At 43.1% G+C, this 22232-nt stretch overlaps 1 protein-coding gene across 1 annotated transcript in view; it reads right to left on the bottom strand.

Annotated features, from left to right (window-relative positions):
• The window catches only part of ppm1f (protein phosphatase, Mg2+/Mn2+ dependent, 1F), a 76286-nt gene that overhangs the window by 11682 nt on the left and 42372 nt on the right, over positions 1-22232 (bottom strand). Inside the window, exons 3-6 of the mRNA XM_078226842.1 lie at positions 17353-17552; positions 11175-11363; positions 4730-4873; positions 3610-3703 (exon numbers count right to left, since the gene is read on the bottom strand). Coding sequence (XP_078082968.1) covers positions 3610-3703; positions 4730-4873; positions 11175-11363; positions 17353-17552 — 627 coding nt within the window. The remainder of the gene's footprint in view (positions 1-3609; positions 3704-4729; positions 4874-11174; positions 11364-17352; positions 17553-22232) is intronic.

Here is a 22232-nt window from a genome sequence, read left to right as displayed (position 1 = left end):
GGCGTACTATAGGGATCTTTGTTGGGTCCCCTATTATTTGTAATTCATATAAATAACATAGATGACTATGTGGGGGGGGGGGGGGGGGTGGTAGGATTAGCAAGTTTGCGGATAACACAAAGATCGGCCAGATGGTTAACAGTGAGGCGGAGTGTCTTGGGCTGTATCAGAAGATATAGACAGAATGGTCAAATGGGCAGATAAGGGGTAGATGGATTTAACCCCAAAAGTGAGAGATGATACACATTGAATACTTCCTTGTTAAATTACTCCTTCCAATGAATAGCATGACACTAGGAAGCTCTGTGGAACAAAGGGACCTTGGCGTGTTTGTCCATAGATCTCTGAAGACAGAAGGGCATGTTAGTAGGGTGGTGAAAAAGGCATGTAGGACACTTGCCTTTATCAATCAAGGCATAGATTACAAAAACAGGGAAGTCATGTTGGTGTTGTACAGAACTTTTGTCACAGCTGGAGTACTGTTTGCAGTTCGGTCGCCACATTATACAAAGGATGTGATTGCACTGGAGGGGTGCAGAGGGGATTCACTAGGATGCTGCCTGGGATGGAACATTTAAGTTATGAAGAGAGGTTGGGTAGGTTTGGGTTGTTTTCGTTGGAGCAGAGAAGACTGAGGGGTGACCTGATCAAGGTGTACAAGATTATGAGGGACATGGACAGAATGGATAAGGAGCAGCTGTTCCCCTTAGTTCAAGAGTCAGTCAGGAGGGAACATAGGTTAAAGGTGAGGGGCAGGAGGTTCAGGGGGGGATGTGAGGAAAGCTTTTTCACCCAGAGTGTGGTGATGGTCTGGAATGCACTGCTTGGGAGGGTGGTAGAGGCAGGTTGCCTCATATCCTTTAAAAAGTACCAGGATGAACACCTGGCACATCATAACATTCAAGGTTATGGGCCAAGTACTGGTAAATGGGATTAGGTGGGAATTCATGTGTTTCTCACGTGCCGGTGCAGACTTGATGTGCCGAAAGGCTTCTTCTGCACTGTACAATTCTATGATTCTTCCTGAAAAGGTGGTGCAAGTAGAGTCTTGAATATTTTTAAGGCAGAGGTGGATAGACTCTTGGTTAGCAAGGGGGTGATAAGTTATCAGCAGTACGTGGGATGCAGATTTGAGGTTGCTATCTGATCAGCCATGATTTTGTTGGATGGCATAGCAGACTCAAGGGATGAATAGTCTCCTCCTGCTACCTGTTCGTAAAAGAACTCCTTATGTTCCTTAGCGTCAAAGGAGGAACTGTTTAAGGAAGGGTGGGAGGCAGCAGACGAGAAATTATAGGCCAGTTAACCTGACTTTGGTCATTGGCAAGATTTTAGAGTCCATTATTAAAGATGAGATCACAGAGTACTTGGAAGTGCATGATAAACTAAAGTAAGACTGAGTCAGCACAGCTTTGTCAAGGGGAGGTCATGTCTGACAAATCTGTTATTGAGGAGGTAACAAGGAAATTAGATAAAGGAGAACCAGTGGACGTGATTTATTTAGATTTCCAGAAGGCCTTTGACAAGGTGCCGCATAGGAAACTGTCAAATAAGTTAAGTGCCCATGGTGTTAAGGGCAAGATCCTGGCACGGATAGAGGATTGGCTGACTGGCAGAACACAGTAAGAAGTTTAACAACACCAGGTTAAAGTCCAACAGGTTTATTTGGCAGCAAAAGCCACACAAGCTTTCGGAGCTCCAAGCCCCTTCTTCAGGTGAGTGGGAATTCTGTTCACAAACAGAGCATATAAAGACATATAAAGACATATAAAGTCTTTATATGCTCTGTTTGTGAACAGAATTCCCACTCACCTGAAGGGGCTTGGAGCTCCGAAAACTTGTGTGGCTTTTGCTGCCAAATAAACCTGTTGGACTTTAACCTGGTGTTGTTAAACTTCTTACTGTGTTTACCCCAGTCCAACGCCGACATCTCCACATCATGACTGGCAGAAGGCAGAGAGTGGGGATAAAGGGGTCTTTTTCAGGATGGCAGCTGGTGATTACTGGTGCGCCTCAGGGGGTCAGTGCTGGGACCACAACTTTTCATAATATACATTAGTGATTTGGAGATAGGAACTGAAGGCACTGTTGCTAAGTTTGCAGATGATACAAAGATACGTAGAGGGACAGGTAGTATTGAGGAAGCAGGGGGGCTGCAGAAGGACTTGGACAGGTTAGGAGAGTGGGCAAAGTTGTGGCAGATGGAATACAATGTGGAAAAGTGAGAGGTTATGCACTTTGGGAGGAGGAATGGAGGCATAGACTATTTTCTAAATGGGAAAATGCATAGGAAATCAGAAACACAAAGGGACTTGGGAGTCATTCTTCAAGATTCTCTTAAGGTTAACGTGCAGGTTCAAGTCGACAGTTAGGAAGGCAAATGCAATGTTAGCATTCATGTCGAGGGGGCTAGAATACAAGAGCAGGGATGTACTTCTGAGGCTGTATAAGGCTCTGATCAGACCCCATTTGGAGTATTATGAGCAGTTTTGGGCCCCATACCTAAGGAATGATGTGCTGGCCTTGGAAAGGGTCCAGAGGAAGCTCACAAAAATGATCCCTGGAATGAAGAGCTTGTCGTATGAGGTACAGTTGAGGACTCTGGGTCTGTACTTGGGAGTTTAGAAGGATGAGGGGGGGGATCTTATTGAAACTTACAGGATACTGCGAGGCCTGGATAGAGTGGATGTGGAGAGGATGTTTCCACTAGTAGGAAAAACTAGAACCAGAGGGCACAACCTCAGGCTAAAGGGCAATCCTTTAGAACAGAGATGAGGAGGAATTTCTTCAGCCAGAGTGGTGAATCTGTAGAACTCTCTGCCCCAGAAGGCTGTGGAGGCCAGGTCACTGAGTGTCTTTGAGACAGAGATAGATAGGTTCTTGATTAATAAGGGAATCAGGGGTTATGGGGAAAAGACAGGAGAATGGGGATATGAAAAATATCAGCCATGATTGAATGGCGGAGCAGACTCGATGGGCCGAGTGGCCTAATTCTGCTCCTATGTCTTATGGTCTAAATGCTCCCATGAAGCACTTTGGGATGTTTAACAATGTTAAAGGTACTAGATAAATGCAAGTTCCCGTTGAACAAGAACCAGTTGGGAAACCAGGAACTCAGGTCCCACATTGTTGGAAATGAAAGAGTGTCAGTCAGTCACTTGAGCAGCAAGAAGATCTGGATATAGACATGAAAGGACAGTGTGCAACACTATCCTGCTTAGAAATTAGTGATAGAATTTGAGGAAAATGCCATATTTTGATACATAACTTCACTTTAGCAAATTTCTGGCAGTTAATAATTAGGCTCATAAATGTTTGCTCTTACCATATTCCCAAGAATTCATTCCAGCACAAGTGAAAACACAAAAATTAAAGCTCGTTGAGAAAAGAGATCATCCAAAAGATGATTTTCATTATTGGATACTGGGGTTTCTGTTTTCTTTTTGCAGATTGTAAAAGATTTGGAATATAAAATGGGAACACGGAGCTCAAGTATAATCGGTATTACATTGGCTATCGTTGGCGTATTCCATTCACGGTTTGATTATCTAAGATGACCGGTTGCTATATTCAGCATGTCTCCTATTGAGAGGTCAGTCACATACTCACCAATCGCTCTAGAGACTGCAAGAGTTCCATTTACACGCCAACATCCCAGAAATACCACACATCCACCAAGATCTTCAATCCTCTCTTTCTCTTTCTAAAATAGAATAATTCACACACAGATAACCAACAATTTGCTCAAAGCAGAAGTTAATCAAAGTGCAGTTAGAAATATTCACACGGCAGAATAATCTGGTTCCAATATAGCTGCTTTTATTAAACTACACCATATGTAGGCTATGTACATCTTCAGAATCACTTGAAAAGAAAGCATGGGACAAGATCCAACTTGTCAAATCAACCAACCAGTGATCTGAACAGGAGCTTCAGCAGATTCTTGGAGAGATGCAGAAGATTGAACCTTGCAAGTAGGGGAACACTAGCATTTATTGTTTTATGCAGAAGAATCAAACAAACATTCTTCAGAAATTGTTAAAAGCCACACTGAACCAAGGGAAAAAGGAGCTTCTTCATCCTCAGACCAGGTCTTTTTTGTGTAACAGCACAGCTAAGTCCCTCTGATTCAAGACTATAGCTGCTTTGGAATTGCACTGATGCCATAGGACCCTGACATACAGCAACAATAGGCAAGGAGATTTCTAGGTCTCAGGACAATTTGGGATGGGCTATAAAAGCTGAATATGCCAGTGACAACGATATCCATGAATAATATTTTTAAAAAGTTATTGGAAAGACTCGGTTTAAAAAAGTTAATTTCTGCTAGTATCAGTGAATCCATTGAGACTCTGGCATTGCTGCTAGCTGCACAAAGCTTTTGCATCAGAAACTGGTGGTACTACAGTAGCACTTAAGCACCATTTCTGTGACCAGTTTGCAAACTAACCTATAAAATATTTGAGGTTCAAGTTAAAAACCACATTACTAATACTAAATACATCATGCTGTTAATAATGTTTTGTAATTCTCATACACATCAGTAATTAATGGGTCGGCTGAATACATTACTGCCAATTTTTCACACTGCTAACAGCCTATATTTGCATTTATATTCATGGGCAACTGTAGTTTTATTTACATACAACAGTCAAGCCAGAAATCATGATTTAGCTGAACTGCCTCCATTTTCTTTTTAAAAAAAATCTACACTTGATGGCTCACTCACTTCATTCTCAGGTTTGTGGGGCTCCATAAGTGTCACAACCCTGCCCTGTCGAACCATCATCACCTGCGAATCCCCAAGCCAGGCCACATGCAGCGAATTGTCAACAATCAAGGCTGCCACTCCAGTGGTACCACTCCGTAACTTCTGCAACACAGATGATAACTCAGTTAGAAGCATCTATTCCATGACAGTTACAGGTTTAGCGAGTCACCTCCTCTATTTAACCTAGCTCTTACTGAACTACACCTGCCTTTTTCCCAGCAGAAACCAGTCTCTCCTTTTTACCCCTTTATATGCAATCTTGCATTGGTAATTTAATATGGAAACTCTACCAACCAACAATTACATTCTACGCCAACAGTATAAGCTCCTGGTGATTTTTATTTTTATATAACTTGCACGAAGTACAAAACAAAACTAATACTAGAGTTGAAAAAAATGTTGCCTTTCATTTACCCCTCTGCAGTGTGACATTAAAAATATGCTTTACTTTATAAGTGTCTCGCATGCCAATGTATTTCTCTGCAGTCATGGCCAGCTGTCCCTAGATTCAAGGATAGCACCAACTCAGGGTTGAGAGTTTCTGCCATGTCCCAATGTCATGAGACTGATTCCTGGCTAGCAGATTTGGCAGGATGTCCCATGAGGTAGTGGGATCCAGAGTGCAGGATTTACTTCATTTATTTCCACCTCAGAAAAAGGAACACCCTATTTTTAGAGCACTTTTTCTAGCCCCTTCCCCATTTGAGGTGATCAGAAGGTACTCTGAAGAGGACTGCTCAGTCATGGATGTTGCTGCCCAAAGACACTCCTGTCCTTACACAGGTGTTCAACAACCTTTATGCATCTCACCTGTGTACAGATTCTTGGCGAGGGACTCCTAGGTTCACAGCCCTGTCCCTGTGCCAATTCTCTATTGCCACAGGACTTGGCAAATAGATCCCTCTCCCTTTGTTTAACATGAATTTGGGGTGCTGTCATTGCCCACATGATTGTGACTGGTTGATGGTCAGATTTCAGTGACATGTCAAATCACGATAACTGGGACAGCCATACTGCAGCAGCTCTTCCACGTCCGCAGCTGTTGAGACACAGGGCGACATCTTATGTAGAGACGGAGCATTGGTTCCAGTGAGAAAAATGGAGTTTTGGCCACCAACAGTGCCGATGTGTTTTTGGTCCGAATCTTATGGCTCATTACTATTAATCTTTATTCCCACGAATTGCACACCGCCACATAAGGACTTAACTGCTGCAAGAACTGGGGAGCTCCATGTAAACAGCTCCCCAGCACCTGTCGCAAACAATTGCAGGGGATGGCAACCAAGAAGCCAACACCGCACTTCATGGAGGGGGCCCTCATCAGGCTGCTCAATGGAATGGCACAGAGGGGGGAACAGATATACCCATGCTCCAGGTGGCAGCCATCGAGCAGGGTGACCACCACCTGGGATGCAGTGACAAGCCTAGTCAGTGTACTGCAGAAGAGGACGGGGCAGCAATGTCGAAAGAAAATGAATGATCTTCTTCACTCAGCCAGGGTAAGTGAACCAGTCCAGTCTCCCACTGGATCTCCCTCTCACCCCCAACCCCTTCTTGCACTCAGCCACCTTAGCCTCTGCCAACATCAGGCACCAAGTTCCCCCTCACTGCCTCCCAGAATCACCATGTTCCCCCCAGTAGCTGCTATATTCCACACACTCCAGCATCCACCCAAACCCCACCACAACTTATCTTAAAATGTCCACACTCCCACCGACCCTCTTTCTATCCATGTCATTGCAGGACAAGCTCGAGCACAACAGGTGTCAGCGGGCATGCCCGAGTTGCAAACCTGCACACGCTTTTGGGTGCAGGCCCTCGAGCTGGCCGGAGAAGAGGAAGAGCATGCCTATGCTGCTAGTGAAGTGGGGCAGCCAGGAAACTTGAGAATCCTCAACACAAATACTGTCATTCCTCAAGTATCAAGTGAGTAATCAACATTTCCTCCGTGCACTGATACCATGTGCCTGCCCTTGCAGGCTGACTGCTGGAACAAGCCAGACAATCCTCACACCCGCTGGAACCAGTTGAGAGGGGAATTTCTCTGACACCACCGTGGAGGAGGCATCACAGCACTCACCCATGCCCAGCACCAGCGCAGGTACTCACACCTCAGTGGGTTCAATAAGTAGACAGGCTTCTGGGTCGCTTACCATAGTGGACAGTCCACAGCAAGCAGAGGCAGGAGCATCCCAGGGAACTGGCACTCAAGGGATGCCGGAGCCCAGGACTCTGCTGAGCTCCAGGCTGATTATATGCCCCTGGACCTGGTCTTCCCACAATTGCAGGAGCTGCAAAGGCAGAGCTGCAAAACTCAGGAAAAGATGACAGTTGCCATCCTCGGACTGCAAGACCGATTGGAGGAGTCCCATTGCCTTCCATCGGAGGAAATGGTGCCATCACTGCTGTGCATGAAGGTTGGCCCTGGGTTGGAGACCTTGGTGCAGGACGTGCACTCCATGCCAGGTGTCCTCACCATGGTGCAGGGCTTCAACTGCACAGCGCAGGCACTGGTGGGAATCAGGAGTGTCAGCACCAGGAGAGAGTGGAGCTTCTGCTGGTCACTCCAGCTGCCCCTCATGGAAGGGCACGGGGCCCCCAGAAACCCAAGGGGAAGAGAATCAGCAGGATGTTATTTGTCATTATTATTAATGATTTGGATGAAAATATAGGAGGCATGGTTAGTAAGTTTGCAGGCGACACCAAGATTGGTGGCATAGTGGACAGTGAAGGAGGTTATCTCGGATTGCAATGGGATCTTGATCAATTGGGCCAGTGGGCTGACGAACAGCAGATGGAGTTTAATTTAGATAAATGCGAAGCGATGCATATTGGTAGATCAAACCAGGGCAGGATTTACTCAGTTAATGGTAGGGCGTTGGGGAGAGTTACAGAACAAAGATCTAGGGGTACATGTTCATAGCTCCTTGAAAGTGGAGTCACAGGTGGACAGAGTGGTGAAGAAGGCATTCAGCATGCTTGGTTTCATTGGTCAGAACATTGAATACAGGAGTTAGGACGTTTTGTTGAAGTTGTACAAGACATTGGTAAGGCCACACTTGGAATACTGTGTACACTTCTGGTCACCTTATAGAAAGGATATTATACTAGAAAGAGTGCAGAAAAAATTATTAGGATGCAGCCGGGACTTGATGGTTTGAGTTATGAGGGGCTGGATAGACTGGGACTTTTTTCTCTGGAGTGTAGAAGGCTAAGGGGTGATCTTATAGAGATCTATAAAATAACGAGACATAGATCAGCTAGATAGTCAATATCTTTTCCCAAAGGTATGGGAGCCTAAAACTAGAGGGCATAGGTTTAAGGTGAGGGGGGAGATATACAAAAGGGTCCAGAGGGACGATTTTTTCAGAGGGTGGCGAGTGTCTGGAACAAGCTGCCAGATGTAGCAATAGAGGCAAGTACAATTTTGTCTTTTAAAAAGCGTTTAGATAGTTACATGGGTAAGATGGGTATAGAGGATATGGGGCAAATGCAGGCAATTGGGACTAGGTGTTTAAAGAAAAAAGGGGCGACATGGACAAGTTGGGCTGAAGGGCCTGTTTCCATGCTGTAAACCTCTATGACTGAGTGCAGCCCAGGGTCCTCCAGCCAGAGAACCCCAAGCCTCTCCAGCCGATTTGACATTCACCCTCCCTGTGAGCAACATGCCTCCAGCCCCTGACACTGAGGGGGGCAGCAATCCAGCCAACTAAGCTGCCCAAAAGCAGGCCTGGAACCTCAAGATCCTAGCTCTCCAGGGAATGCCTGCCAAAGTCATCTCAGATCAGCAGGCCACCTCAACCTCAGCTGTGGATCCTGGGGACACGTCTAAATGTAATGGGTTGGTGAGGAAGATTAAGGAATTGTAGGCACTTAGTGGGCATGGGTGAATATAAGCACTTTGCAGTAAGGTCACCATTTTGTTCTGAATGTTTTTCGAATCAAGTTCAGTTTGTGCATCCGCCTAGCCTCCATTACCTGTTCACGCCACCTTGTGGAATTGTATGAACTAAAGAATAGCATGATGGGAAAATTGGTACAATATATATATACACACAACGTGTAAATCTGATAAAGCTGACTTCATATAACTTATGACGTGAATGAGATCAGAGAAGGTCAAGCTATTCCAATTTCCTGACCTCTAAGGCCCGATAAGATTAATTCCTCATAGCCTAAGACTATAGGAGTAAATAAAACAAGATAAGGTCAGGGATGACGGAAATCACCGACCTTCGTCTGTTACATCAATGGGCAAGATAAGGATATGAATGATGCGACAAAAGGTTCTGGGAGGTCAACAGGTTATAACACGATTAATGGTATTGCTTATACTTCTATTAATGATCGAATTCCTGAATAAGCTCTGGTCACGCTAACTGATAATGATTATGTATAAATACTGAACTATTTCTTTCTGTAAGCGCGGACTTGGGGAGGAATTAGCATGTTGTAATAACAGCTCTCTGAACCCAAGCTTCAGCCAAAAACTGCATGCAGTCTTTTTGTAAACAAAGGCTTGTTATTTTGTCTGAACTAACATTGTTGAGTTTTTCTATCACAGTCAAGAAGCAGGAAAGTTTCCACTTCAACAACCTGGTGCCTCAACTCTGTGGAATGAGGGAATGGCAGTGCTGGCACCCTCGTCAGCCCCCTCTAAGGAAGGGCACTCCCTCAGCTGTGATATGGACAGAGACCCAGCAAGGAGGACACAGGAAGCGCTGCCTGCATACCAGCACTCTCAACCCATTTAGAGCAAGGCATAGCCCAAGATGAAGGGTAGCAAGGCCTGAAAATGACCCTTCCTAACCCCTCTCCCCCAAAACAGTGATTCTGCCCCCCCCCCCCCCCCCATTGAACCTATCAATGTCTCCCCGAGTCCTTTCCGGTGCCTCCCAAGCAGTGCACATGCGGAGGGTACTGGCTGCCTGAGCGTCCACCTCTGAAATCCCCCATGGAGGTGAAGGCCAGGTTCAGACTTCTGCATATTTGTCGTAACATGACGTCCCGCCGATACCAGCTGAAACCTGTGCTCTGGATCCTGGGGAGACATAATGGCAAGTGAACCACCACCACCCCTAACGGCACGGTAGTTAGCACTGCTGCTTCACAGCTCCAGGGTCCCGGGTTCGATTCCCGGCTCGGGTCACTGTCTGTGTGGAGTTTGCACATTTTCCTCGTGTCTGCGTGGATTTCCTCCGGGTGCTCCGGTTTCCTCCCACAGTCCAAAGATGATTGGCCAGGTTAAAAATTGCCCCTTAGAGTCCTGAGATGCGTAGGTTAGAGGGATTAGTGGGTAAATATGTGGGGGTAGGGCCTGGGTGGGATTGTGGTCGGTGCAGACTCGATGGGCCGAATGGCCTCCTTCTGCACTGTAGGGTTTCTATGATTTCTAGGATTTCAATATCTAGAAAGAGTGCTTGCTAATGACGTGCTAATGTATTAAAATGGGCGTTCTGCAGTCCCGTGACCACTCCACCAGCGAGGGGCCAGTGAGATTTGAACTCGGAAACATGCCGCTGTGAATCACACCCTCCGGATTTTGAACACGTGCCGACATTCCCGCAGACAGAAAGTGCAAGCTCAAAATCACCCCCACAGTTTTCCTTTGAGTTTGGATCAAACTTGTCTGACGCGTCTTCCCAATGCTGCTGTCATGGGTAACCATATCAAGAGCAAGCAGCAGGATGAATGGAAAAGGAAAGAGCAGCAAACAAAACCAAGCAAAACAAAATCATAATCAAAAAAGTCAGGTTTTTGAAGCCTAGATTGTCTGAAGGAGAATTCCAAAGGGCCAGAGCAAAGTTAAGGAGCTGTCAAAATGAGAAGTAGCTTGGTGTTGGAAAATTCTTAAAGGGATGTTGAGCTGGAGGATTACAAAGGCCCACAACATGAAAGGTTTTGAAGATGAAGACAAGACTGTTGAAAATTATGCTCCCTTTTATAACAGCTTGACATATTTGTGTGTGCAATGAATACAAAATATATAAAAAGGATTTTATTGGTTTCAGTGGCTAAGAGTTTGAAGACATTCATTCATTAAAAAAATGATAAGAGCTCTCTGCTCATTCTAAATGCAAATTTCTGAGAGAGAAAAGACCACAGTATATGCTGTTGAAATATTTCCTTGGAGTCACAATAGATTGGTTTGCACCAGTACAGCGGATGTAAAACCTAAGCAATCCAACTCCTTGCCTGCTTATTTTAGTGCTATCTTCAGTCGATCAGCAATCTAATTAAGCATTCTAGAACAACCCGAAAGTGTTTCACATTGGGAAAAAAAAGCAGTAAGTGAAAAAATAGAGCACAAAATTATATTACGAAAAGGTTTTCTCTGATGGGATGGATGCTGATGTTAGGCAACTTGATCCTTCTAAGATCTGTCCAGCTTCACTACACTCACCTTTCTCTTCGCTCTCTGAAGAAACATCTCATCTGTCTGTTTGAAGGCCCGCCTTAGTGCCTCATCTGGCTGAGTCAAAAACACTTCCTGATGTGCAAGGTTGATGTGAAGGTGCATTGCAGCATAGATAGCAGCATCTACTCCACCATGGCCATCAAACACAGCAAAATACGCCCTCTCTTTCGCATCCTGAAATGGCAAACAGAGCAGTCTAATACAAATTGATCGAGAGGATTATTCATGTTTCACGGCTTATCAACCTGCACCTTTGGCTCAGGAGAAAACAAACCTCAAGCCCTGGGGCACAAATTCCTTAATTTGCCCCGGATTGATAATTAATTGTTGCATCTTAGAAAGATAATGCAACCAACTTACAGGTACGAAAATAGTTGGCAGACTGACGGATCAAAATTGCAACAGTTAGAAAGGAAGCAAATGCTAAACCGCAGTCTGCAACTCTGCTGAATGCTGCACTCCTCAAACAGTAATTTTCAAAGCTATAAGCTACACATATATTGCACTGACCGCTAGCTTTAGAAATTAAATAGAGCACAATTTACTACAGATTACTCATGATCTTGCTTTACTTCAAGCCATATTTCAAGTTCAAATGATCTTCACAAGATAAAATGGAGAACTTGAAACAAGACAGAACTACAACTCCTCACTGAAACAGGTCAAATGCCTGATGAACTTGAAGCCTTTCATTTACAGTGGTTCAATTTTGGCTCAGTTGATATGGAAACTCGAGTATGGGCAGCATGGTGGCACAGTGGTTAGCACTGCTGCCTCAGTGCTAGGGACCCAGGTTAAATTCCAGCCTTGGATGATTGTCTGTGTGGAGTTTGCACATTCTCCCCGTGTCTGCGGGGTTTCCCCTGGGTACTCTAGTTTCCTCTCTCACTTCAAAAATGTGCGGGTTAGGTGGATCGGCCATGCTAAATTGCCCCTTAGTGTCAAGGCGACTAGCAGGAAATACGTGGGGTTACAGGGATAAGTACTGGGTGGGATTGTTGACTGTGCAATCTCGATGGGCCGAATGGCCTCCTTTTGCACTATAGGGATTCTATGATTTTGTGCAGAAGAATATTTGGTTGCTCCAGGCTCTGATATAACCCAAATAAGACTAATGGAAAAATATAAAAGGGAAGCGGAGTTTTGGTAAAGCAGCAGTAAGCAAATTGCGTAGAAGCTATGGCACAGAAATAGGCCAATCAAACCTACTAGTCTATATTAGTATTTATACTCCACACAAATCTAATCCCATTCTACCTCTTCTCACTCTGCCCCCTCAAATCCCTCTCCCATGAATGCCCAAGGCTGGACTCTCATCATTGCTTAAAGCCAGTTGTTTTACTCTGGCAAATGACTTACTTGCATTCAGTATTTACATTTCACATATCCATGACAGGAATGATCTTGTCGGACAACACTGCAAACTGCCCCAGGGACAGTGATAAAAGTGACAGGCAGCTGGATTGTGTAGTTCATAAAGACGTACAAAGAAATCTTTGATATAGGCTTACTGAGCTGATGTCAACAGAGGTTGTGATAAGGGTGCTGTAAATGGCCTCTGCCTCAGATTCACAACAGAGAAACAAATTTAATGGATTCCTTTTATCATCTTACCAGCCACCCTTGCTGAAAGTCAGGTATGGGCAGAATTAAGCTCAGCTGTCAGTTTACATGTAGGGATTCTTCTTCAATGGAAACCTTCAGATCTGTTAGATTATTTACTGCACACTATTAAACAAGAAAGCTTTTAATTAAACTAAATACAGGTATAAGACCATTAGCTATAGGAGCAGAATTAGGCTATTTGGCCCATCGAGTCTGCTCTGCCATTCAATCATGGTTGATAAGTTTCTCAACCCCATTCTCCTGCCTTTTCCCTGCACCCTTTGATCCCCATACCAATCAATAATCTATCTATCGCGATCTTAAATGTACTCAATGACCAGGCCTCCACAGCTTTCTGTGGCAATAAATTCCATAGATTCACCACGCTCTGGCTGAAGAAATTCTTCCTCATCTCGGTTCTAAGGCTGTGCCCTTGGATCCTAGTCTCACCTACTAATGGAAACATCTTCTCCACATCCTCTCTATCCAGACCTTTCAGTATTCTGTAAGTTTCAATGAGACTCCCCCTCATCCTTCTAAACGCCATTGAGTACAGACCCAGAGTCCTCAAACACTCCTCCATAGGTCAAGCTTTTCATTCCTGGGATCACTCGTTAACCTCCTCTGGCCCTCTCCAAGGCCAGCACATCCTTCCTTAGATATAGGGCTCAAAATTACTCAAATATTCCAAATGTGGTCTGACCAGAGCTTTATAAAGCCTCAGCAGTACATCCCTGCTTTTGTATTCTCGCCCTCTTGAAATGAATGCTAACAATGCATTTGCTTTCCTAACTACCAATTCAACCTGCAAGTTAACGTTAAGAGAATCCTGAAGTAGGACTCCCAAGTCCCTTTGAGCTTCTGATTTCTGAATTCTCTCCCCATTTAGAAAATAGTTTACATCTCTATTCCTACCAAAGTGCATAACCTCATACTTTCCCACGCTGTATTCCATCTGCCACTTTTGCCCACTTTCCTAACCTGTCCAAGTCTTTCTGCAGCCTCCCCGTCCCCTGTCCCTCCACCTACCTTTGTTTTATCTGCAAACTTAGCTACAATACCTTCAGTTCCTTCATCTAGACCATTGACATATAAAGTGAAAAGCTGTGGTCCCAACACTGACCCCTGTGGAACTCCACTAGTCATTGGCTGCCATCCTGAAAATGACCCGTTTATCCCCAGTCTCTGCCTTCAGCTAGTCAGCCAATCTTCTATTTATGCTAGTATCTTGCCTCTAACACCATGGGCTCTTATCTTACTCAGTAGCCTCCTGTGCAGCACCTTGTCAAAGGCCTTCTGGAAATCCAAGTAGTTAACGTCCACTGATTCTCCTTTGTCTAACTTGCTCGTTACCTCCTCAAATTATAACAGATTTGTCAGCCATGACCTCCTTTTGATGAAACCATGCTGACTTCGCCCTATTTTACCATGCACTATTGGTTAATAATATTGAGGCTCATGAATAGGAAGGTCAGTGTCAAATTGGATAAACAAAAATAGCTTCAGGAACGAAAACAGCAAGTCATGGAAAATGACTTTTCCTCGAGGGTGGTAGACACTGGTGGTCAGAACAACTGTATTCTTTTAGAAACAGAAAAACTACAGCACAAAACAGTCCCTTCGGCCCCACAAGTTGTGCCGAACATATCCCTACCTTCTAGGCCTACCTATAACCCTCCATCCTATGAAGTCCCATGTACTCATCCAGGAGTCTCTTAAAAGACCCTATTGAATTTGCCTCCACCACCACTGACAGCAGTCGATTCCACTCACCCACCACCCTCTGGAAAACTTCCCCCTAACATCTCCCCTCTACCTTCCCCCCAGCACCTTAAACCTGTGTCCTCTCGTAGCAGCCATTTCCACCCTGGGAAAAAGCCTGAGAGTCCACCCGATCTATGCCTCTCAACATCTTGTATACCTCTAGTAGGTCTCCTCTCATCCTACATCTCTCCAAGGAGAAAAGACCGAGCTCCCTCAGCCTATCCTCATAAGGCATGCCACTCAATCCAGGCAACATCCTTGTAAATCTCCTCTGCACCCTTTCAATCTTTTCCACATCCTTCCTATAGCGAGGCGACCAGAACTGAGCACAGTACTCCAAGTGGGGTCTGACAAGGGTCTTATATAGCTGCATCATTATCCCTGGACTCCTAAACTCAATCCCTCAATTGATAAAGGCCAGCACACCATACGCCTTCTTAACCACCTCCTCCACCTGCGGGGCAAATTTTAGACTCCGATGGACCCGGACCCCATGGTCCTTCTGATCCTCTACAGTACTAAGAGTCTTTCCCTTTAAATTGTACTCCTTCATCCCATTTGACCTGCCAAAATGGACCACTACACATTTATCTGGGTTGAAGTCCATCTGCCACTTCTCTGCCCAGTCTTGCATCCTATCTATGTCCCTCTGTAACTTCTAACATCCCTCCAGACTATCCACAACCCCACCAACCTTCGTGTCATCGGCAAACTTACCAACCCATCCCTCCACTTCCTCATCCAGGTCATTTATGAAAATGACAAACAGCAAGGGTCCCAGAACAGATCCCTGGGGCACACCACTGGTGACCAACCTCCATTTAGAAAAAGACCCATCTATACACACTCTGCCTCCTTTGGGCAAGCCAGTTCTGGATCCACAGGGCAGCAGCCCCTTGGATCCCATCCCTCTCACTTTTTCTAGAAGCCTTGCATGGGGGACCTTATCGAACGCCTTGCTAAAATCCATATAAACCACATCTACCGCTTTCCCTTCGTCAATATGTTTAGTCACATTTTCGAAGAACTCCACCAGGAGTTTAATATATCAATGACATTGACCTTGGAATAGAGTAGAATTTTAAAATATGATACCAAACTTGAAGGACTGGCAAACAGCACAAAGAATACAAATCGTCTTCAACATGACATAAATAGACTAGACTTCCCTACTTGTATATTTCATTCCCCTCGCAATAAACACTATTCTATTTTCTTTCCAAATCACTTGTACCTACATACTAACTTTGTGGTGTGTGCCAGGACATCCAGGTCTCTCAATATCACCGAGTTCTGCAATCTCTCTCCATTTAAATAGTATACTTTTCTTCCATTCTTCCTGTCAAAATGGGCAAGTTCACATTTTCACACATTATGCACCATCTGCTAAATCTTTTGCCCTCTCAACCTATCTATATTCCTTTATAGACTTTATACCTTATCTTGACAACTTACTTTCCCAACTGTCTTGGTGTCATTGGCAAATTTAGCTACTACATATTCGATCCTCTCAAAGTCATTGATATAGATTACATACAGTTAAGGCCCTAACAGTGAATCCTGTAGCACACCACCTCAAATGCCTTTTGGAAATTTAGATTCACCACATCTACAGGTATCCTTTTATCCACATTGCTTGCTACTTCCAATAAATTAAACACTTTTTCCTTTTCACAAAACTCTGCCTGATTGCATTATGATTTTCTAAATAATCCCCATAATAATGGATTCCAGCAATTTCCCTTTGGCAGATCTTAGGCTAATTGGCCTGTAATTCTCTGCTTTCTCTCTCCCTCATTTGTTGAATAAAGGTGTTCGTTATATTCCAGTCAGTTGGGATCTTTCCAGAATCTAGGGAATTTTGGAAGATTATAACCAATGCGTGGAAAGTCAGACAGGTACACTCGGAAGTAATCATCCATGACTCAACCATTTGTTACTTCTCAGACAGAATGCCCTTTGTGATTTCAAAGTGCAAAGAGATTTCCCACAACTGGCATTGGAGGAGAAAGCTTACATCCAAATTCAAGGTTTAGCACAAACATGCAGAACCATTGTCAATTTTGGTGCAAATCTGTGCCAACTAAAAATTGAAGTGAACCCATAAATAATGACCAGAATTTTGCAGTCAGTGAAGAAAGCCTCGCTGTGGCATGTTGTGATCCTTATCCCTCTTGCTGTGCAAGTGGTTGTAGTGTAGTTTAATGGGAATTCCCTAGATGAAATTGCAATGTTAAGCTGCCCAAGCAGCTAATCACATTCAAGAATTCTCTGAGAGACAGACAGGAAACGAAAAACAGAAGAAAATGAAAATTGGGATATATTATATAATATATATACGGGGTGAAGGTAGAAGCTGAAATATCAATTCATTCATCACACTGGAAATATTGAACAACACTCCACAATTTTTAAGGGTCAAGTCTGTTCGCCAATATTTATTATTCAGATTGCTGTTGAAACCCCAGTTACACCGGATTGAAAAAAGTGCAACTTTCTTTTTAAAACGGGGTTTCTGACAGCAAATAGAGAATTCTCGTGCCTGATCGTAACTTCAGCTATCCTACATTCTGTCCATGCAGTAAATTGTGACATTGCTATCAGTTACAGAGATGCAATGGTGATGAATCCTGACAGTTTACAGCCAAAAATACCTGCAAAATCTAGGCCATAGTCACTCAACTTTGGCCACAACACTGTTGGAGATTAGATACATTCACCTATTTAGCTTTGGCTACATTTATACTCAATTCCCAATGCAGAAAGAAAGTGCTGTTCAACTAGACAGACTTACCTTAATGCCGAAGAGAGCATTGAACTCGGGCAGTGCTACATGTTTGTCCTCCATCTTTCTCCGTGTGTTACGAATGGCATAACTGGAAACTTTTAAATACTGCTTTGGTAGATACAATAACTGTGGTTCTTTCATCCATTCACAGCAGACTTCCAGCAATTTGTTAAAGACTGATCGGGCCACTGGTTCACCTTCCAGCACTGTGAAAGAGGGCACATGACAAGTTAACTATTAAGAGTGAACAGACTTCCTCTTAGTAAGGGATTTAAAACAAGAAAAGTGTTAACAGGATGAGTTTAGGAGGTTTAAGTAATTGATTGAAAGCAAACTTTTCTACATGCCTTGCTGGCCTCTGCTCTCTTCCACAAAGTTACTAGTGAACGACAAGAGTCACGGCAGAAAAGCAGGGGTAAACAGATTACAAAACTTTCCAAAATTCTCAAAATTATGCATGCCAAAAATGTGAATCTTGTCATTTGTTGCTGAAACTGAAATAGAAGTTACTATTGTTCACTCTCCCATGGTGCCATGTATTTGAGTGCATGAATGGAACTGTGTCTGTAGTAAATATACAATTATTAGAAATTGATCGAGTAATGCTTAATTATTAAAATGTTACAAGCGAGTTCCTAGCTATAAGATTCATTATCGCCCGTAGATTGTGAAAAAGTACAGAGAGAGATGAAAATTAGGAAAAATCTATGATTTATTTAAGGAGATATCACCTTGGTTAGATATTTCATACACATATTACAGCTTGGCAGACATTTTAAATTTGAGCCAGCTTAATATATAATGTCAAGACTATTCCCTCATTGGAAGTAACGATTTTAGATTGAAGCCCTTTTATGTTAGAAATTAGGTCCATTTCTGTATTTCAATAATTATCAGCATGTGGGCATTTTATTGGTTGTTTTGTGAATAAGAGAATCCTTTCATCCTTTTAACTTACATTATAGCATATTTACTTAGCAAATGAGAGAAAGGATATTGTCAGTCAGTTTTTCCTTTAAATATCTCACATCAGGCAGCTAACTAACTTCATAAAGGATTATTCACGCATTTGTGTAACCTTAAAGTATCTCTAATTGAGACAATACGGAGGCTCAATGTATTCATCCCTATGATACAGTTGATTGTAACCTAACCACAATAGATACAGAATGTAGCAATGAGCAAGGCAAGCTAGCAATCATGAATTTCAAAACCTGCCAATTCAAAATGGGCAATTAAACAGCTACCACCAGTAAATATGGAATAATAAAATTATTTCCAATACTTAAAGATCCATTCAAGTACCATCTTCATCCTGTGGTGCTGATAAATGCAGCATGCTGGATTTATACAGGATATTGTCATATTGGCATAATAGTATATCATACATAATTTACACCTCTAATACAAACAAGGAAGTTCTGGGTACTATAAGCTAATGAGTTAGTAAAACACAAGCTCCTACATGCAGTGCATATAAGATACAGATACCAATCATAGCATAAATCACATGCCATGCAGGCTTTCAAGGGATCAAACACATGCTGTTATTAATTTCTTACATTACCTTCAGCAAGAATAAAAACCAAAAATAGTTCTGAAAATATTTTCAGCTAACATTTTAATTCCTCACATGTTAAGACTTTCTGCTCTTCCTTGATTTTTCACATGCAGCTGAAGAGAAGGAGATCAGCCATGACCTAACTCAGGGGTTCCCAAACACAACTTCACAGGACCCCGGTGATCAGTTGTCCATGGGTCCCGAGAACCAGAATTAGGGATACTGAGAAGTGCCAAGGAGGGTGGGTGAGGGCAAGGGTGTGGGAGCTCTGATTAAAAATAAGTGATGGTAAGACGTGGAACTATTTGTTGAATAACATAACTTTATCATAATAAACATATACATAAGACATAAAAACATTCACGTTTGTTTTTGTATATTTGTACCTGTTGTGCAATCATATCTTTTTTGTGGTTTCATTCTATTAGAATGTTTCGTAGGAGTTCCTTCAGTACTCTTGGGAGGTTAAAAAAAAAGGTTCCACAGTTGGAAAAGTTTTGGAAGCCCTGATCAAGCTGAATGGTAGAACTGGCTCAAGGGGCTGAATGATGAACTCTTATTTATGTACATGACCTGATCTGAAACATCTCTGACAATGAGACTGCACACAACTGTCACACTAGATTATGTAGATAAACCCTGGAATGAAACTACAATCTTCTGAGTTAGAGATAGGAGTGCCTCCACTTGGTCAAAATAATCCTTGGGTAATATAATCCAGTTAAGTATAAATCTATAATCATAGTGCACATGATTCAGTAATAACATTGCTGAGAAAAATTCACTTATTTTCAAGGAATAAAATCAGAACTTTGTTTGTTCAGTCCAAGTACATCTCTTGCTCACTTCTTTCAGAATTTCTTTAGCAAGTATATTCATCGTTTGCCCCTCCCTTGCACTCCAACAGTATAATCAACCATCACAAGCAACTTTTTTGTCCTTTCATGGGATGTCAGTGTCCTTGGCAAGGCTAGCATTTGTTGCCTGTTCCTAATGACCTTTAAGAAGCCACCTTCTTGATACACTGCAGTCCATCTAGTGTACAGAGTGCTGGAGGGGGCAAGGGCGGGGGGTGGGGGGGGGAGAGGCCGAGTTTCCAGGTTTTTGACCCAGCAGCAGGAAAGAAAGTTGACAGCTCCAGGTCAGGCTGGAGGGGAACTTGTGGAGAATTTGCAAGCTGTGATGTTCCCATGTATCTGCTACCCTTGTCCATCTAGATGGAAGAGTCTAACAGCATCTTTCAAACCTGCAAAGTAGTATTGGTGAATTGCTGCAGTGCATCTTGAATGGTAGACTGTTGCCACTGTACGCCAATGATGGACGGAATAAATGTTTAAAGTGGTGAATGGGGTGTCAATCAACCAAGCTAGTGTCCTGGATGAGTTTCAAGTGTTGGAGCTACACTCATCCAAGGAGTGGAGATATTCCAGCACACTCCTGACTTGTGTATTATGGTAGATGGTGAGTTACTTGCCACAGAGTTCTCAATCTCTGGCCTGCTCATGGAGCCACAATATTTATTTCCAAATATGCGCAGGTTAGGTTGATTGGCCATGCTAAATTACCCTTTAGTGTCCCCAAGATGTGGAGGTGAAGAAGATTATTTGGGCAAATACATGGGGTTATAGGGATAGGGTCTGGATAAGATTCTCTGTCAGAGGTTTGGTGCTGGGCCAAATGGCCTTCCTTCTGCACTGCAAGCAATCTATGATTTTTTTCAATGCTGGAGGGATTTTAAGCTTAAAATTGACCTGAAATAACTGTTGGAGCAAAGGACATTATTTGAAAGAATAAATATATGATAGAAACATAAAGAGATCAGCCATGATCGTATTCAATGGTGGAGAAGACTCAAGGGCCCAAATAGACTGTTTCTAATGTTTATATATAACAGATAATTGAGCATATTGAAGCAATATTTTCACGATCTAATTTTCAAAGATAGACACCAACATTTGATATTTAATAATGAACTCAATGCAAATCAAGATCATTCATAGAAGGCACTTTAAACAATCGGATCAGAAAACAACGTGATCAGAGTGTAGTCAACAATAATCATGAAAAAGATTTGGATGCGTCATAAAGGGCCGGTGAGATACAAGTCTAGCAAAATCGTGGCAAGTTATGATTGGTGTCCTCGCACATAACAGCCATTATCAGGATTGGCAAGAAATGAAAACAAATTCCTGGTTGTTTCCATTTTTGAATCAGTCTGGGCATCTTTTTATTGTAATCACTCTGAATGAAAATGCAATGGAATAGAAGAATCCCTACAGTGCAGGAGGCCAATCGGCCCATCAAACCTGCATCAACAACAATTCCACCCAGGTTCTATCCCCATAACTCCATGTATTTACTCTGCTAATCCCCTGACATTAATGGGCAATTTTGCATGGCCAACCTAACCCACACACCTTTGGACTGAGGGGGGAAACCAGAACACCCAGAGGAAAACCATGCAGACACAGGAAGAACGTGCAGACTCCAGACAGAAACCCAAGGCCAGAATTGAACCCGGTCTCATGAGGCTGCAGTGCTAACCACTGTGCCACCGTGCCGTAAACTATGATTATGGTTCCATTATAGTTAATTTTATATTTTTTGCATGCCGCCCTCCATGCCACAAACATTTCCATAACCCAGGGTGTGTTACAATGCAGTTTATGCAAACTTGCAATTGAAAAACTATCCTTCTGCTGCTTCCTATCATTGAGGTTACTGAAGAATGAAATAAAGCTCTGCACTGAAGCATCATAAGGACTCTGTTTCTCTCTCCACGATGCGGTCAGACCTGCTGAGTTTTTCCAGCATTTTGCTTTTATTAAAGTTCTTGCCTGTTTTTTTAATGAATGTAAATTTTGATAATCACATTCTTAGAACAGCATTGTGAAAGTACTGATATGGCAAGTCCAGTTTAGTTTCTAATCAATGGTATCCCCCAGGACATATAGTGGTCATTCAGCAACAGTAATGTCAGTGAATGTCAAGGAGGACATAGTTGGATTCACCTTTGCTGGAGACGTTCATTGTCTATACTTAAGTGGCAAGTAATATTTCACATCATATGTCTGAATGTTGTCCAGGTCTTGTTGCAAAGACTGCATCAGTAGCTGAAGAATCATGAGTGGTACTGAACACTGTGCAATCAGTGAACATCCTCACTTCTAACCTTATGGTGGCTGAAGGTCATTGTTAAAGCAGCTCAAGTTGTTTGGGCCAAGACACTACCCAGAGAACTCCTGCAGTGATGTCCTGGGATTGAATGATTGGTTTCCAACAACCATAACCATCTTCCTTTGTGCTAGGTATAACTCCAAACAGT

The sequence above is a fragment of the Mustelus asterias genome, chromosome 13 (assembly GCF_964213995.1).
Source record: "Mustelus asterias chromosome 13, sMusAst1.hap1.1, whole genome shotgun sequence".
In the NCBI taxonomy this organism is placed as follows: Eukaryota; Metazoa; Chordata; class Chondrichthyes; order Carcharhiniformes; family Triakidae; genus Mustelus; species Mustelus asterias.
Note: the sequence above shows the minus strand (reverse complement) of the source record. Positions and strands in the feature narration are given on the sequence as shown.